This window comes from Nuphar pumila, chromosome 9 (assembly GCF_984573655.1).
Source record: "Nuphar pumila chromosome 9, dmNupPumi1.hap1.1, whole genome shotgun sequence".
Lineage (NCBI taxonomy): Eukaryota > Viridiplantae > Streptophyta > Magnoliopsida > Nymphaeales > Nymphaeaceae > Nuphar > Nuphar pumila.
In genome coordinates, this window is record NC_143257.1 from 126,630,233 (window position 1) to 126,648,759 (window position 18,527).

At 38.0% G+C, this 18,527-nt stretch overlaps 1 protein-coding gene across 2 annotated transcripts; it reads right to left on the reverse strand.

The window, feature by feature from the left end:
- Positions 1–188: 188 nt before the first annotated feature.
- Positions 189–18,527, reverse strand: LOC149829361 (uncharacterized). Of its 2 annotated transcripts, none has more exons than XM_090018067.1 (10): positions 18,333–18,527; positions 17,374–17,593; positions 16,562–16,719; positions 16,326–16,471; positions 14,291–14,353; positions 14,105–14,197; positions 2,239–2,400; positions 1,718–1,803; positions 1,434–1,627; positions 189–980 (listed from the first exon to the last, which is right to left on the reverse strand). In XM_090018067.1, the coding sequence occupies exons 1-10, from the start codon at positions 18,448–18,450 to the stop codon at positions 685–687; spliced, it is 1,536 nt and encodes a 511-aa protein (XP_089874193.1). In that variant the 5' UTR covers positions 18,451–18,527; the 3' UTR covers positions 189–684. The 2 variants fall into 2 exon arrangements, with proteins under 2 accessions (XP_089874193.1, XP_089874192.1); XM_090018066.1 differs by having other exon boundaries at positions 16,562–16,737; positions 18,333–18,524.

Genomic DNA, 18,527 nt, shown 5'->3' on the forward strand with positions numbered 1-18,527 from the left:
ATGATATAATCAACAAAAAAAGTTTAAAAATTTTGAAAATCTAAAGCTTTTATTAGGGGGGAATAAGTACTCCGAGGAGCACCCTATCATTACCAAAATATATATATATGTAGAGAGAGAGAGAGAGAGAGAGAGAGAGAGACATTAGAAGGCGAAACTGTATAAAGGCGGGAAGAGAAAAAGAGGAGAAAACCTAAGGTAACTCAGAACCATCATTGTGCCTTTATAACTTGATGTCATGCACCTGTACATTTACAAGAAATGAAGTATTCCTCTCATGTCCAACCCACGCTAATCTACAAAAGCTAATCAAGCAAACTACATCTCTAGATGCCTAATCTATAAAACACAAAAAACGCATTGAATATCTTAATTAAACAATGGCAACTTTCAAGTTACCACAGTGCACCTGTTTCCTTCCAACTCTTCACGGAGGAACGTAAGGCCATCAGGCCGTGAATTGAATATTATCAAAACCATGTTAGAGACGGCACTTTTGGTTGTTATGGATATCAGATAAGAAAACTTGATCAATTGGATTAGCGGAAAACGAAGATGAAGTTCATTGTAAATTCCACTGTGATCCTGAACATGGTGATGCCAAATTGTGCACAGCCACTGTCAACTGGCACTGAGGTATGACCATGATGCCAACCTAGCCATTGTACACATTATGTACCCACATTAGCACCATTTGAAGAAGCCGACTCTGCTATTGCTACCAACCGCAGTTTCTCCTGATGAATCTGACCCACTTCCTGTGCTGTCCTCTGGCATGATCTGAATTCGATTTGCATTCTCAATTATCCATTCTGTAAATTCCGGTGATGAAGCCCACTCTCGCATTGCTTCTCTTGTTGATTCACACGTGAAATCCTCCCATTCTTTCTTCGAGAACCTCTTCCTTGCTGGTGTTTGATGGAAGGTGGAATAGTAGTTGGAATCAACGAGACTTGTGTTGCTTGATGATGATATCAACCCTTGAATATCAAAAATCAAAGCAAAGAAAAGAAACTTTCAGATACGCATGTGGGTTTGGAAAATGAATGGCTCCATCAATCTCTAATGCTATATAGACAAGGGTGCTCAATTTGTGTAGAATTTTCCACTTGTCTACGTGCATGTTCATGTTCTTAAGACATTAAATTCTACAAAATTGCTATCCGCCTATGCTAGGATTGGTGTTTCAAGTATTTGTGGTCTCAAACCAAAATGATACTAATGGAGTCCAGAGTGCTCAGAATTACCCCAAGTATAGGACCAGATATCCGGGCAACTCATTCACTTGGTGGCTGTGTCATATGATATGGGATAAGTAGAACCAGGACATCACTCTATGATGCATCAATTACTCTTATTTGAGATGTACTAATTTGTGAAATGAAGAAAATTGCATCTATTGTTACAACAGAAAAGAAGAGGGAGCTAGTAACCTTTAACAGGAGACTTGGACCAAGCGTATGGAGACTTCAGTCCCTCCTGATCATGTGTCAGCGATGAGACACTCCTCCCAGTCCCAGAACCCATCTTTGGTGTCCTGCTCAGGAATTCTGCACGGTTCTGATATGGAGATGCAGTTTTTCCACTTTGTCGCCATAGACTACCACATATAAACTGTGCTTGTGACCTGGAATTTTATAGTTATACTAAAACAAGTGTTGAACATCAACAAGGAAGCGAGAAGTGCAAGACTTGAGAAGAATCTTAAAGCACTAACCTGTGACCCACTCTGGAAGAGATAATGAGGCATATAAAAAGACTAAAAGCCACAGCCATCAGCGCTAAAAGAGCATCATAAGAACTCTGGCAGAACAAAAAGAGCAACTTAGTAACTTGCAAACAATATAAATCTAAAAAGTTACACGAATCCAAAGTAATTAAATAAAGCAAACACATAATTCACATGCACAAAACATTGACTCTACCTCCATTTTAAGGCTTAAGGCCTACATGAGTATATGAATGCATGCCTTTCTTTGTTTTTAGTTACTCATCAGCATTTCAAATTTAGCAATTGAACTGAACATCATTATGTACCAAGAGAAGCAAGAACGCAAAATGCAGTTTGGGCCCACTTGAAACAATACAAAATAGTTCTGTAGGAAAGCACATGCATAGACATAGACATGGAACTAGATCTCGAATACTCATACAAAGCATAACTAGCAGTACCAATTTACTGCAAAATGCTACAATAAACATCAGCCATGTAAAAGGAAACATGAGGATATGATGAACCTGAAAAATAAAAACCACTCCAATAACTCGCATTGCCCACTTTACAAATTGAGCTACACCAATGTCAACACTTCCATCTTCAGAAAGCACAAACTTCCGCACACCCCAATACCCCAATCCAGCACCGGCAAGAGTGATTCCCACTAATGCAAATAAAGTAACCTGTAATTCGAAACAGTGAGAAAAAAAAGTCAAAAAAGTAATTAAGAGATAAATTGAATAATTCTGGATTAACAAACAAATAGAGAAACAAAAGGACAAAAGATTGAGGAATACATGACAAGGAAATGCACAATGTCTTAAGGCTGATTGAAGGACGGAATCTACATACAAAAACACACACGTGTGTGTAAAAATAGAAAATCTATTGTCGTTCTGAACCATGATAGCTTATTGGTGCTACACGCTGTGTTACATGAATCTAGCAAGCAAATATTATATTTAACCATAGAGATGTGTTAGCATGATTATCTTACCATGTTAGTAGGTTTGATCATCTTCAGTATCACGAGATTGAATCATTAATCTATGACTCAATTTATGAAGATGAGGATGGTTTAAAAATAGCCCAAAACATCATCTTGGAATCAACTTTAGCACATGAAAATAGTAGATAGATCATGCTAAACATTATCTCTCTCTATATATATGTGAAAAATTGTTGTGTGCACTCGAGTGTTGCACTTGAGTATCTTGACAGTAGTATCTTGATAGTTCGATCGCATGGATCCTCGTGATACAAGATGGGGCACAATTTTAATAAGCAATGCATATCCTTGGGAGTACTACGATTCTCTTTGACTCTCTCCTAGCCTATGTCACATGGGTGTGGGTACGGGTACGACACGGGTGCGGAGCAATTTCAAAAATTTTGGACACGAGGACACGGCTATATATATATATATATATATATATAAGATCCGACCCCGATACCGTCTTGGATCTGTGTCGGGTCCGGATCCGACCCGACCAGAGTCCAAATTAATTTTAATAAATGGACAAAAATAGACTCGGTCAAAGTTGACCAAGTCCAAAATGTGGACAGACAGACTCAACCCCGATGCGTTGACTGAGTCCAAAACGTGGACCGTGTCTGCACTGTGTCCGCACCCGTGTTGGGGCGTGTTGACCTTTTAGCCGAGTCCGTGTGACTTAGCTCCTAGCTATAAGTAGGGGTGTCAACAGGTCGAGTTTGGTTCGAACGCAAGGGAAATCAGGCCCAGACCTGATTTGAGATGATGGTACCGGGTTCGGACCCCGGTCCAATAGAGGACGCAACATAAGAGAAACCATACCCAGATCATATAAGAATTACATGAACTAGACCCGGACCATACCCGATAAAATAATATTTTTTTTATATTTTTTACATTAGAAATTTACGGATCTTAGTCGAAACTCGAGTCGGGCCCGGGTCTGGTATGAAATTTCACAAACCATATCCAGCTCCATGTATTAATTGGACCCTTCAGGTTTGACCCGAATTCTAATCGAACCTTCTTATTTATCACCAAACCCTGACCCTAGCTATAAGCCCTATCACTCTGACCAGTTTCACCATCAGTCAGTTGTCTTCGTTAAAATATATATTCTATTCATGTAAACCAAAATACTTAATAAGGGTATTTTGGTCATTTCATACATGTAATAGGTATTGTCGACTAGGAATAGTTTTATATTTTTATCTTTGTTTGTATTTATGTAAACTCCGTCTGTGTATAACTGTTTAGTTATACACTACCGGTCCCAAGCCCGAATAAAGGAGGGTTGCGGTAGGCCTGTGACAACCAGCATAAAAACTTAGTCATACCCTATGAATATGAACCAATATGAGAATTTCATTGGGGCGTTCCCTACTGAGCGACGCGTTGTACTCTATAGGCCCAGAGGCAGTGATAAATGGGCAAGGGTTGCTAGGTCGTCGCCCGAAAGCGACGCGTCACACCGGCGCCCGGGTGTGGTGTCAAATAGGCAAGGGTTCCCTCACTTTGTTGGACGGGTGGGGGTAAAGAAGTTAGTCCAAGACCATAAAATTAGGTTAGCCACTTGGAACATAGGGTCTTTAACTGGTAAGTTGGTAGAGTTAGTAGATGTTATGTGTAGGAGAAATATTGATATTTTATGTCTAGAAGAGACCAAATGGGTAGGTGAGAAAGCAAAAGTGATAGAACCTTGGGATATAAGATTTGGTATACAAGAATAAATAGGAATAGGAATGGAGTAGGGATTGTTATGAGTCGTGAGTTTATAGATAATGTAGTTGAGGTCCGTAGGAAGGGTGATAGGATTTTACTTATTAAATTAGTATTAGGTACGGATATTATTAATGTTATTAGTGTTTATGCACCTCAAGTAGGTTTAGATGATTCCACTAAGCGTCAATTTTGGGAAGATTTAGATGGACTAGTACAAGGGATATCTTATGGAGAAAGGCTTTTCATCGGCGGTGATTTTAATGGGCATGTAGGCATTAGTAGGGATGAATTTGAGAGTATCCATGGAGGCTATGGTATAGGAGAAAGGATTTTAGATTTTGGTTTGTCCTATGATATGATCTTAGCAAACACTTGGTTTAGGAAGAGGGAGTCTCACCTAGTAACATTTAAAAGTGGGGTTAATACGAGTTAGATAGATTTTTTCCTATTTAGAAAGAGAGATAGGGTTGTTGCATCGATTGTAAGGTTATACCGAGAGAAAGTGTAGCTACACAACATAGAGTCTTAATTTTAGATCTTAGAATTAGACTATGCCGCAAAATAGATAGACATAGGATAGATCCTAGAATTAAGTGGTGGGCACTGAAAGGAGCTAAACAAAGAATGTTTGTAGAGCGGGTAGTTAAGGAAGTTGATTGGTGTCTCAAGGAGGATTCAGAATCTATGTGAAATAAGATAGTGGGTGGCATGAGAAAGGTGGCTAAGGAGGTATTGGGTGAGTCTAAAGGCGGTGCACCGCTAGGTAAGGATACATCGTGGTGGAACGAGGATGTCAAATTAGCTATTAAGGTTAAAAGAGAGTGTTATAGAAATCTAAGTAAAAGTCGTGATAATGAGAATTTGGAGAAGTATATGATAGCAAAGAAGGAAGCTAAAAAAGTAGTTCGGAACGCGAGGGATAAGATATATAAGGAGGTTTATGACAAGTTGGATACCAAAGAGGGTGAGAAGGATATTTATAGGATTGCAAAAATGAGAGATAGGAAATCGAGGGATCTGGGTATGGTTAGATGTATCAAAGATGAAACGCAAAGGGTTTTAGTCAAAGATGAGGAGATTAAGGAGAGATGAAAATATTATTTTGATAAGCTATTTAATGATAGTCATGCTCAAGATCTTGGAGACTTCTCCATTCCTTTTCATGAGATAAATTGTGACTTCATGCGCAAGATTCAAAAGAAAGAAATTGTAGAGGCTTTGAAGAAAATGAAATCAAGAAGGGCAGTTGGCCCAGATGGTATACCTATCGAGACTTGAAAATGCTTGGGAGATAAAGGTTTAGAATGGTTGACAAATCTTTTTAACTTGATTTGGCGAACAAATAAGATGCCTAATGAGTGGAGGAAGAGTACTTTGGTGCCTTTATATAAGAATAAGGGTGATATACAAGATTGCACAAACTATCGTTGTATAAAACTCATGAGTCATACTATGAAACTTTGGGAGAGGGTGATTGAGTCTAGGTTGAGGAAGATTGTCATGATATCGGAGAATCAATTTGGTTTTATGCCTGGAAGATCAACTATGGAAGATATACATCTTCTTAGACAACTTATTGAGAGAAATAGAGAGAGGAACAAAGATTTGCATATGGTTTTTATTGATTTGGAAAAGACTTACGATAGAGTACCTAGGGACGTTCTCTGGTGGACAATGATGAAGAAAGGTGTTTCTCTCAAGTACATTAGTATAATTAAAGATATGTATGGAGTAGTAACCAATGTTCGCACTTGTGGAGGGGTGACAACCAATTTTCCTATAATGGTTGGGTTACATCAAGGATCTGCTTTAAGCCCTTTCCTATTTGCTATAGTGATGGATGAGTTTACGAGATCAATTCAAGAAAATGTGCCGTGGTGTATGTTGTTTGCTGATGATATTGTTTTGATTGATGAGTCTAGAGCTGGGGTTAATGCTAAGTTAGAATTATGGAGACAGACATTGGAAGCAAGAGGTTTTAAGTTGAGTAAGAGTAAGACAGAATACATGGAATGTCGATTTAGTAAGCAACGAAATAGAGATGGGAGTGTAGTGAAGCTTGGTGAGCAAGAAATACCGATGGATGATTCTTTCAAATATTTGGGATCTATCATTCAAAAGTATGGAGAAATTGATGGAGATGTAAATCATAGGATAAAGGTTGGGTGGATGAAATGGAAGAGTGCAATTGGAGTGTTGTGCGATCGTAGAATGCCATTGCGGTTGAAGGGAAAGTTTTATAGGACGACTATTAGGCTCGCTTTACTATATGGTACGGAATGTTGGGCTGCCAAGAGACATCATATTCAAAAAATGAGTGTAGCTGAGATGCGTATGCTGAGATGGATGTGTGGAAATACAATAAAAGATAAGATTCAGAACGATGAGATACGTAAGAAGGTAGGCGTTGCACCCATTGAAAATAAGATGAGAGAGAATCATTTACGGTGGTTTGGACATATTCGACGAAGGCCTAATGATGCTCCAGTTAGAAGGATGGAGAAATGGGAAAATATATTAGTTAAAAGAGGTCGGGGTAGGCCTAGGAAGACATGGATGGAGGTGATAGGAAAGGATATGAATGCTTTGAACCTCACCGAGGACATGGCATTGGATAGAAATGAATGGAGGAGAAGGATTCATGTGGAAGACCCAGAATGATTTTCTTTGTTGGTTCATATCGCTGACCCCAATTGTTTTGGGATGAAGGAGTAGTTGTTGTTTGTATTTATGTAAAAGAGTGCCTCCAACAGTCACAAGATTGTTGGGAGATGCTCCCAATGGTCACATGTGACCACTGGGAGCTGCTCCCAACGGTTCCTCTATTGTAATGTATGTATATATATAGGGACACTTGTCCCCTTTTGTTCATGCTTTTCCTAAGCATTTGCTATTCAATAAAATTATATTTTTTATCTCTTGTGTAAGCCCTTTGTGGCTCTTGTGTTAGCACTTTAAGTGCTTTGTATGTATTTTTTGACTTGGTTTCTTAGCAAACCTTGAATCTTATTATTTTGTAATACCACTCTAGTGGTTTATGTGCCTCTTCCCACTAGTTCGTGACATGGTTTCAGAGCCTTAGTGTGTTTGTCATGAAGAATTCAAGAGCTTCGGGTTGTGCCTCAGTAAGTGTGCCATCACTTGAGTTTGAAAGACTATCATTATTCTTTCCTCTTAAGAGCCTCTCGTCACTCTTCTACATTCTTTGGAAAGATTTAGTGGTGTGTTCTTCTTCTCGAGGTTAGTGGTCTTCCATATATTGCTTGGTTTTCTTTCAAAAATTAGTGAAAAAGAATTCATGACCATTATTGCTTTTAAACTCAATGATGTCAATTATCTTACGTGGGCGGCCGCCATGGAGAATCATCTAAAAGGGAAAAAACTTTGGGGTTATATTAGTGAAACTATTTGTGAACTCCAACTTATTCTCACAAAAAAAGATAGGGATCAAATAAAGGCATTGAATGATGAAGAAAGAGAAAAGGCATCGGTTGAATATCAACAAAATTTTGAAAATTGAGAGGTCGAAAATGCACAAATTTTATCTTGGTTCCTCAATAGCATGAAACTCAAGATTGTGGCAGGTATTGTAAAGTTTAAGAAAGCATGTGAAGCATAAATCCTTCTAAAAATTATGTTTGTTTAGAAAAATTTAGCAAGGCAATATTTTTTTCAAGAAAATGGTTTGTACCACAAGACAAGGTGACACGAGTCTGAGGGACTACTATGGTCCTCTCTCAACTCTTTGGGATTAACTCAAATTATTAGAACCAAAGTGGGAAGGACCGGTTATTGAGCTGAGGAGGAAACAACTAGATAAAGAACATTAATTTACTTTTTTATATGGATTAAGACCGGAATTTGAACAAGTTAGGTCTAGTATCCTCATAGAACCTCTACTATGTCTCTTGATGATGCCCTTGGACAGATTTATCAAGCCGAAATTCGGCTTGATATGTGAAAAAGAAATGAGGAGGTTCTAGCCGTATCTTGGCCCGGGAATAATGTGAGGCCATACAAGCCTTCTCAATTTTGGAAGAACAATGGAGAAGAGAAGTTACATGTCATTTTTGCCAAGAACCTGGACACATCAAGCCTGAGTGTTCAAAACTTACAAGGAAGGTTGCTTCGGTGGAGGAAACGTCCAAAAAGAACAATGAAAACACCATTAAAGAAGGGGATCTCTAAAGTGTCGCTAAGATGTTCTATATCTTTTCTACAAAAAAAACTCATCATGTTTAGGAAGTTTATCCTCTTGACAATGATAATATTTGGTGTTTATAATGCTCCAATTTTTTTTTTTGGATTTTGGAGTATTGATTGTTCTGTTTTTTTTTTCTCTTTGATCAATCTTTTTGAAGCATGTCACCAATTGTTCACACCAATATTGGGCCAGGATTTTTTTTTATTAACTTTTACTATATGATGGAACTTATGAATTAGAAAATAATATAAGGGTCTCAATGAGATAAATGGTCACCTTTGGAGCAATTAAAGTCTGCTATTGAACAAAATCAAACTATGATATATTCTTCAGCTTATTGTTGTTTTTCTTGGTTTCCTTTTGTTTCTCACATTTTAGAGTTTCAACTTTTTATCACAACTATGTTGACACTAGACCCCCAGCAGGGTCATATTTCTCTTGGAATTTAAGATCTTGTTGTTGCAAAATGATTCTAGCCGAATTTGTGTTTCTTTTTATGTAATTTTAAGTATATGCCGGCTTAGGTGCAAAGGCAATTGCTGCTACATTTTGAAGCTCAAGGAAAATATCTGCAGAAAATTATATAACAGCAATGCCTAACAGCCTAAGTGGTGCACTCAGTGTTGATCTTTTGCTGCCCCAAGTGTGTCCGACCCAGAGTTACCAGAAGCTTCTTCGGTAGGTGGGAAGCGTGTTTCCTGGAAATTCGCTTTGAAAGCACGATACTCCTCGCTTCCGAAACTTTATGGAAATCTTGATTCCCCCACGCTTCTTTTATGCTTCCCACACACATGGTCTATGCTTCCTATATGCTTTTCTCACATTTTTTTCATGTTTTTCATGTATTTCTTCTCACTCTTCCACTCACTTCCCATGTACTTTCTCTGAATTGGTAATCATCATTGTTAGATTTTAACAAAAATTAAACTTTTTTCTGAAAATCATGAAATATAAGAATAATCAATTTTATTTTAGATTTTATTTGCTTCTTGTTTGATTCCTATTCGGTCATCATATTGATTCATTTTTTATTCATATTTCGCTTTCAAATTGGTACTTCGCTTCTTGCTTCCTATAAATTTTAAAATGCCTCACTTCTCGCTTCCGCTTCCCATATCATTTTCCGCTTCCGCTTCCTAGTTTGGCAACCTTGGTCCAGCCACGACACCACAGCCACCACCATTGCCAGACAAAGCCACCAATGAGTACAACAAAGAACTGACAAACTGCACTACCAAGAGTCTTTCTGGGGTTCATCCCATCTGCATTTCATGAGGCCCTCAGTCTGGATTCTGGCTGACAGCCCCTCTGCAGAGAGCCCAAAAGGCGAGGGGCCTGATAAGAATAAACAGATGATGCCACAAGCTGCAAATAGAAGTGCAGGGCAGAAGCATGTGCAGTCAGACGACATGGAGGCAAACTGGGAGCAACAAATGCAAAACCAGAGATGTGCTCTTACCCTATACTTGAATCAAGCACTGGGTACATTTTCCGGCAGCTAGAAGCCTATCATGTTTATCGGGTTGGCAGTGTCAGTTGTAATTTTGATTCCTTGGAATCACTTTCTGAGGAACATGGATTTGATAACATGCAGACGATGGCAAGTAGGAGGTGTGCATTATGTTTGTTCTTCAGTTTAAGGATCAAAGTATTTGGTCGTAAGATATTATATGTAAATGTTAGCTCACTACTTTTACCCATTTTATTTTCTTTTCTTTTGAAGAAAATTATTATGTAGAACTTTAAATATCTAGGATTAATGAATAATTTTGTATGTTGATGCTAATTTTCTAGTATTTGGTATCTGAAAACAGTTTCTTTATCAAATGAAAGCCTCACAGTGAATCACATCCTTTTGGCCCACTGAATGTCTTAACAAATTTAAGAAAAAGTTCTGTGATTTTTTTCTTTTATTATATGGCAACCATGATTTCTGGTTAGCAGGTAAAAAGGTGAATAATAGAGTTTAGAAAGAAATGGCATGGGGGAAGGCAAGGGCAAGAGGGATAATGCATGAGGTAGGTTGGGGCAGGGGAAGGAATGGCATAGGGGAAGTCAAGGGCAAGAAGGAATGAGAAGGATAATGCATCAGGTAGGTTGGGGGAGAGGAGGAATGATGATTTGGCAGCTGTCACACAGGTATGGGTACGACACGGCAACTTCAAAAAATGTGGGTACGGGGACACTGCTATATATAATAACATTTTTAAATGAAAGAAAAAAATAATATTTTAAATGTAAAAGGGGAGAAGGGCGTGAAATGAAAAGGAAGAAGGGGCAAAATGATTTTTTTAAAATAAGAGGGTGTTCTAAAAATATGTGTGCAATGTGCATGTATTTGGAAGAATATAAAAGGGAAGGGGGTACTTTAACCCCCATTTCCACCACCTCTCTCTCTCTCTCTGGTCAACACCCCAAAAATGAAAAAATAGTGTTTGGGTCAAGTCGGGATTGAACCCGACCCGGCGCAAGGAGGAGGTAAGTAACTCTCTCTCTCTCACACAGGTCATAACCCCAAAAAACGGGAAAATATTGTTTGGGTCGAGTCGGGATTGGACCCAACCCGGCGCATACCCACACCACGTCCGGTACCTGTACCCATGTCCTGCTGTGTCGACAGGGGTCCAGCGGGTGCAATGGAGTGTCAGTGTGACATAGTCTGGCAGAGTCATGAATGGTCCAGCAAGGTCAACCATCATTCACTATGACAAAAGTGAGGTTCTTGCAGAGTGGATGAGAGAGGGGTCGGAATGGGGCGGAGTTAAGTAAATCGCTAATGGTTGACAATGGGTCGCCAATTTAATCAAAACTCCCCATATCCCGATGAATACTTACAATCCAACAGCGGTACACCTGGAGTGCATTGCTCATGCAATACACTCGTGTAAAGAATCAGTCCTCTCTCTCTCTCTCTCTATATATATATATATATAGAGAGAGAGAGAGAGAGAGTTTTATGACTTAACCATCTTTAACAGTTCCAAAAAGCATAATTGCAGGTGTCCCCAGTGAAATGAGACCTATTGGTCCATTAATACAGGTTCATCAGTTGATAAGATCTTAAGGGCGGCATCCCTAGTACGGGAAAACACTTTAACACCCTCCCCCCCCCCCCCCCACACACACACACAGTGGGGACGGGGACAGTATTCCCAACTTAAAAAGAAAAAACACTGAAGTCAGGGTATACCCCCGACTCTCTCTCTACCCAAGTGCCAACACCCCGAAAAATGGCCATTGTGCTCCTCTCTAGTTTGTTTGTTTGTATTTCTGTTGTGGATCAAATTGAGGGTTGTTCATGATTGATGGAGATGGTGCAAAATGGGCAGCCTGACGTAATGGGTGTGTTTACCTAATGCGAATGAATGGTGTTGATTCATTGAGTTTAGGGAGTTTGAGTTTCTTGATTGGTTGGGAGGTCGAATTAAGTTGATTTTTTGTTTGAAGAGAAAGATTTGGGTTGTGACGGTTTTATGTTTGCAAAATTTATTAATCTATTTTTCATATTTTGATTGATTAGGGATTTTGAATACTTTTGAATTAGGGCTTTTAAATTAGGGTTTGATTTATTAGGGCTTTTGAATTAGGGTTTGATTTGATTAGGGCTTTTACATTTAAAAATTTCCAAGATTTTGTTGATAAATTATTTATTTTTTTAATTCCCCAAAATTTTGCCGCTAAGAACTTAAGAAAATAAAAAAGTTGAATATCTCACAAGAATCATTTTATGTGTTTGGACGTAGAATGTGATTTTGAATACAAATTTTTTTAATTTCCATTTTATGTAAAAATTACTCACTCAATTTTAAGTATTTTTTGGTATTTGGATCTAGTAGAGACACCTATTTTAAGCTAAAATACACAATTGTTTTTTACATATTTTCATAATTTGATCCAATATGTTGCCCATTAAAGCATTTGTATATCAAAAAATATGGTTTCCTATTTTTTCTTCAAATTACATAAATTTTGTACTTTTTGGTATTTGGATCCAATCTAATATCCATATCTGAGGCTAAAATCCATAAAATTTTTAAGTATATGATACCCATTAAAGCATTTGTATATCAAAAAATATGATTTCCTATTTTTTTTCTTCAAATTACAGAAATTTTATACTTTTTTGCTGTCACATGGGTGCGGGTGCGGGTGCGGCACTTTCAAAAAACTTGGGTGCGAGGGTGAGGCAAAAATATAAAAATTATATATATACTATGTCATACGGACTCGGCTAGGGAGGCGCCGCACCCGAGTCGACACGCCCCGACACGGGTGCGGCTTCGGACACGGCCTGGACTCGGTCAACGCCGAGTCGGACTTGGTCAACGCATCAAGGCCGAGTCCGTCCTTTTTTGGACTCGGTCAACGTTGTCTGAGTCCAAAAATTGTCCATTTTTAGGGTAAAAAACAAAAAAAATATCTTTTTATATCCACATATATGCACATAGGATATATTATTATAAATATATATATATTATATATATATATTTTTAAAATATATATATATATATAGCCGAGTCCCCGTGTCCAAAATTTTTAAAATTGCGCCGCACCCGTGTCGCACCCGCACCCATGTAACACACACACACACACACATATATATATATATATATATATAAAGTCCAAAAGTTGGACATAAATGATCCTGGGTGCGTTGACTGCACCCAAGGTCAGGTTGACCGCATCGGGTGCGGCACCCAGTTGGAGAGTCCCTGTGACAGCTTTTTTGGTATTTGGATCCAATCTGATATCCATGTACGGGGCTAAAATCCACAATAAACATGTTCAAACACTCATATGGTGGGGCGGATCGGGTCATATGATCCGAAACGAAGTTATCCAACCCATTATCCATATGTGTCCAAGTTGTCTACACAACAAGCAATCAAACACTGGCCACAAGGAACACATGTCCTTGTCCGGTCAAAACAAATGCTGAACAAGTACAGTTGTTTCTACTCTGGACAGAACATGTGTTCTGTTCAACTGTTCTGTCCAAGCTTGGGCAAGCAATCAAACATACCCTAAAGGCCCCCCACTGTACTTGACATTTTAAGTGCCGTGCTTTTTCTAGCATCATCCATCACACAGATGGAGATGCTCAAATTCCATTTGGGTACTGAGGCCTGCCTGAACACATTTGATTGAAAGCAAGATGTATTCTCTAGTTTATACAAGATTTTGGGAAGCATAGGATGAAAAAGGAAAGGAAAATTGTGAATCAACATTCTAAGCACTAAGATAATACTATAACAATTTAAGTTGACTTATCATTTTCACTATGAAATATAAAAATAAACTTATACTTTATCTTATGCAAATCAATAGAACTTTTCAAGTAGAAATTCTTATAAAATCTAGACTGTGATATCCACAATAAAACAAGTACAACCAAATGATAAATAAACAGACCAGCTTGGGCAAGGTCACATGTCCAAATATAACTGCATGAGTTCAGTAATCTTACCGGGTTATGCATCTCTTGGCTGAGACCAAAGCTCTCAAGGACGGAATTAATCACAGTGGAGAAGTAATGTGCAATATAAGACCCAATACCAACCTGATAAAGTTCATGATGCATAATCAGATGCAAATGATGAAAACAAGGCAAATTAAACACATGAACAAGATATATAAGCAAAATTAGACTTACCAAAGACCCATATATAGCCAAGTAAAAGGCATTTTTTCTTCCAGTTGGTAACAACTTCATGCCCTATGAAATAATCAATTAATAAAATTTTAGTCTGTGAGATATTCAAATCCAAATCAGTTGAAGACTGAGCATTTGCCATGTTTAAGTCAAAGGTTGCATATCACTAACAGCAACACAGAGTCAAAGTCATTACACAAGCCTTCATGCTCTACAAACATAAATAAAGAAATGAGATGGTAAATACGTGTGTGCAGGTATATTCTGCAACTGATCTATCTATTAGCAAAACATCAGAAGCCCTCCATCTCTAGTAGCAAAAAATTAGGTTGCACATCACTAGTATACCAATCTGGATCCATATGATATATGTACTTGATTCAAGTTTCATCAAGAAATAAACATCAAATAATAATAAAATAACAGAAATCAAAAGACATAATCCACTAGAAAAATGCTCAGATACTGGCACAATCAAAATTGTGCTTATGACCAACATATCTGGTTTATGTTAAGATGGTAGAATTCTTCTCAAATAGAAAGAAGATGAACCGTTTCAGTAGAAAAGGCGCAACACCAAAAGGGGGGCAAGATATCCAAGTATATAAAAAAAAGGACTCTTTCTTTTTCGAAACAAAAAGGTATATAGAGCAGAAAGAAATGGATCCACCAAATTTAAAATAAATCTTCCAACAATATTCAAACCCTAACATGCCCAACATTGCTGTCTATTTTGTCATGATAATTGCATGGAAATAAATGTCACAACCATTCAGAAAACTTTGATTTCAAATCAACTTAACTGATAGAAGAATCAATTAGATCACAGACCCTGAATATGGGGTTATGTTTACTGCTACTGGTGAGATTTTATTTTTTTTCATGTCAATGGCCAATGAAGAAAACTGTAGAGAATTAGGCATTTCATGTCAAATGATGCTAAAACAAATGCCACTCAAGAGTCTTTATCTGTAATAGATGCATTGATTGTTTCTCACAAGATTGATGGTTACTTTATGGTGGCCACTTAATTTAAGAGGAAATGGAGGCCTTTCTCAGAGTCCATTTGTGAATACATGCAGATGATTTGTGACAGATACTCTGAAGAAATGGCCAGCGGGATTAGGGGCATCTCAAATTGATCAGATATTGGATAGATGTTTAAGCAAAAGTAGCCAAAGGAGTTTGAACCAAGGGATAGTAATAAATATTCTTCCTCGGTTTGTCTAGTATCTAATGTGGATTTACTTTGATTAGACTATTCATGAGATCTTAGTTTTTAAGACAATTCATCTTGAAACCTTTTCCAGCAGATCTGGACTCCTAGTCTTGTTTCTGCATAGACTATTGTTGGGTAAGTTAACAAGGACACCTTAAACTTTGGGTAGTGACTCTGATTCTAGTTCAACTAGCAGGTTAATTTCTACCATTGTTCTACAGAGATGTGACATACAAAGTGATGAATGTCACAGACAACCAAATACATTCTGTTATCACTCATATTTGTGTAAAAGTAAGCTGCATGATACATCACTTGATTAATAATTATACTTTTCTTTAAGACTATTCCATCAGTTAATCAAGGATCTTCAAATCCTCCTAATCCTATGCAAGAGTCACAGTAAATATACTTCCACACGTCTTGCTACTCCCAGGTGATTCATGCTTCTAGATTCAATGGTATCATTCTATAGGGTTCCTGGTGACATCTAGCTGCCAGTGTTTTTCTCCAACATTCTTGCCTCCACTGTTGATAAAGCCCTCAGGATGCCTTTCCATATTTTGATTAAAAAAAATTTGCAACATGCTACAGGCTTTTGCCCTCTTCTTACAAAGATAAGATGAATATTCCCTAATAAGCATGTTTCCAAAGAAAAATGTCCATGTTTCCAATAAATAGACTAATAACAAACCTTTAGTTAGAAACAATATAACCTTGATATCAATAGATCACAATTTAACAACTCAAATATTTAACCAAAGCACTCAATCACTAAACTGGAAGTGTTGAGTGATATAAAGAAATGATATGTACCTGAAAGAGAAGTATTAGAATGACGAGCAACACTCCAAGGAACATTGAAGTGCTATAGTAAAAGGGCACCCAGTTGCTGACAACAGGTGCTAAAAGTATTATGACAAACCCAAGACCAAGTAAAACCAAGCGCCATTGTTGAAAAACTGCAATGACATACATCAAACCCGTTAACAGAACAAGAAATAAGATAATTCTGCGGTAAATTCTTTTCAGTAAAATGAACTCTTGCCCACCTTCTTCAAGAGAAATGGCAACAAAGCCTAATAGTCCATCCATGAATTTGACATCTATATAGCTTTCTCCATAAGGTGATGTAAACATGCTCCAGAAACCATTTTGGATAGTCCCCCATTCATTTTCTGGGCATTGACAAGGACCAATAGAAGCATTCCTGTGCATATTAATGCAACTAGATTTAGTTTTCCATTGTCAGAAAAACTCTGCATAGAAATTTCATAAAAAAAAATTGGACAGCAACTCATAATGCAAGGCATTTTGATAAGAACAGCCTATCAAAACACAAAAACTAGATCCCAAATCCACAAAATAAAATAAAATAAACAGATGAATGATGCAGAAATAATGAAAATATCCGCCTATCATGCATTAAAAAAACAGCATGATAAATTTGGGAAAACAACTTTTTTGTCTCCAAATCAGAAGACCGTGCTTAATGTGACCCAGGATAGTCGCTACAGTACCTTTTTCATAAACAGTCAAATCCTACATTAAAACTAAGGGTACATTCGGCTGCTCCTTTCAAAGAACACGATTCAGAATTACTTTCTAATTTGCATGTGATTTTGAATCTCAAAAAATTAGAAAGTGACTCGTTTGCAAAGGCAAATGAGATTCACTTTCTCACAGCTTAACTTTTTATGTTCGGCTGCTTATACAAATCAGATTCACTTTCTCATTCAAATGAGAAAGTAAATCAGAATGATCCAACCGAACGTGCCCTAAATGTTTTTTTTTTCTTTTTATAGCCAAACTGGGGAATTCCCGAAATGGTTTGTATCCAATTAAGGCAAATATCTTTGCTTACCTGTGAAAACATATACCGATTTTGCCACGAAACCTTTCTGGTATTCCTTCTGAAGGCTTCAGGATGATGTGGAAAGCATTGGCATAGCTTCTGATATTCAATCTTGACAGTCCAGAGACTCGGGCACGCTTACATGAAAAATCACCAGCTTTGCCACCAGGCAGTAATTTTGGCTGACTGGTTGGAACCAAGTGAATGGTGGGATTCTCCAAGCTAATGTCTGCAAATTAATTAATCAAAAACCTCTTTCACCATCAAACACAACCTAGTTTGATGAATTCACAAGATGCTAAACCGAACCATTTCCATGACCACATCAAGTGAACGTTATCATGTATCCAGTCTTAATAGCAACAAACACGGTCTTGAGGAAAAAGAAATGAAAAACCAACTTTCAAGTACAAACTAGTTTCATGAATTCACAAGATGCTAAACCTAACCATTTCCATGACCACATCAAGTGAACGTTATCATGTATTCAGTCTCGATAGCAACAAACACAGTCTTGATGAAAAGGAAATGAAAAACCAATTCTCAATTGAATAACAAGAACACAAATAAGGAAACGGGATACCACGGGTGGCACCCAAAAAAGGATCATAACCAACATGAAGGAAAATTCGTTGCAGAAAACTCTATCACCAATTAAGGGTGAGATGGCACAACTCTAAACCCACACAGACGCAACATACAACCCACGTAGCCAAGAGAAATCCCTATGGTTCAAGAATCTCCAAGAAACCCACCAATTGCATTCCAGCAACAACGAAAAGCACTAAGTCACCAAGAAACTTCAACCTAAAACCCTCCGTTTCGAACAAAACGCGAGAACAACAAGCAATCCAAACAAGGAAAATCAAATGCTATGAGTCCGAGGAACGCATTAAAACCATAGCCACAGTAGGGTTTAACGATGGGAATGGATGATGGGGAAGAGGAAATTCGAGTAAGCAACGAACCTGTGGGCGCGTTCTCCTGCTGCTGGACGCCCGAGTCGTCTGCTAGGGCTCGCACTCCGCAGAGATCGAGAGAGAGGAAGACGAAGACGAAGACGATGGAGAGTCTCGGAGACGCCATGAGTTCGAGTTCGGGGGAGTGGGGGCGCGCTTCACATTGGGACGCGGGATCTAAGAAGCGAGAAGGCCTTCCCTCCT

Excerpts from the sequence above, each read along its gene's own strand:
- LOC149829361 (XM_090018066.1), bottom strand. The coding sequence starts at position 18,450 with ATGGCGTCTCCGAGACTCTCCATCGTCTTCGTCTTCGTCTTCCTCTCT. Across the intron at positions 14,354-16,325 it reads TTCTAATACTTCTCTTTCAG|GGCATGAAGTTGTTACCAAC; the intron begins GTACATATCATT and ends ATTATTTCATAG. Across the intron at positions 1,628-1,717 it reads TCTTCCAGAGTGGGTCACAG|GTCACAAGCACAGTTTATAT; the intron begins GTTAGTGCTTTA and ends ATAAAATTCCAG.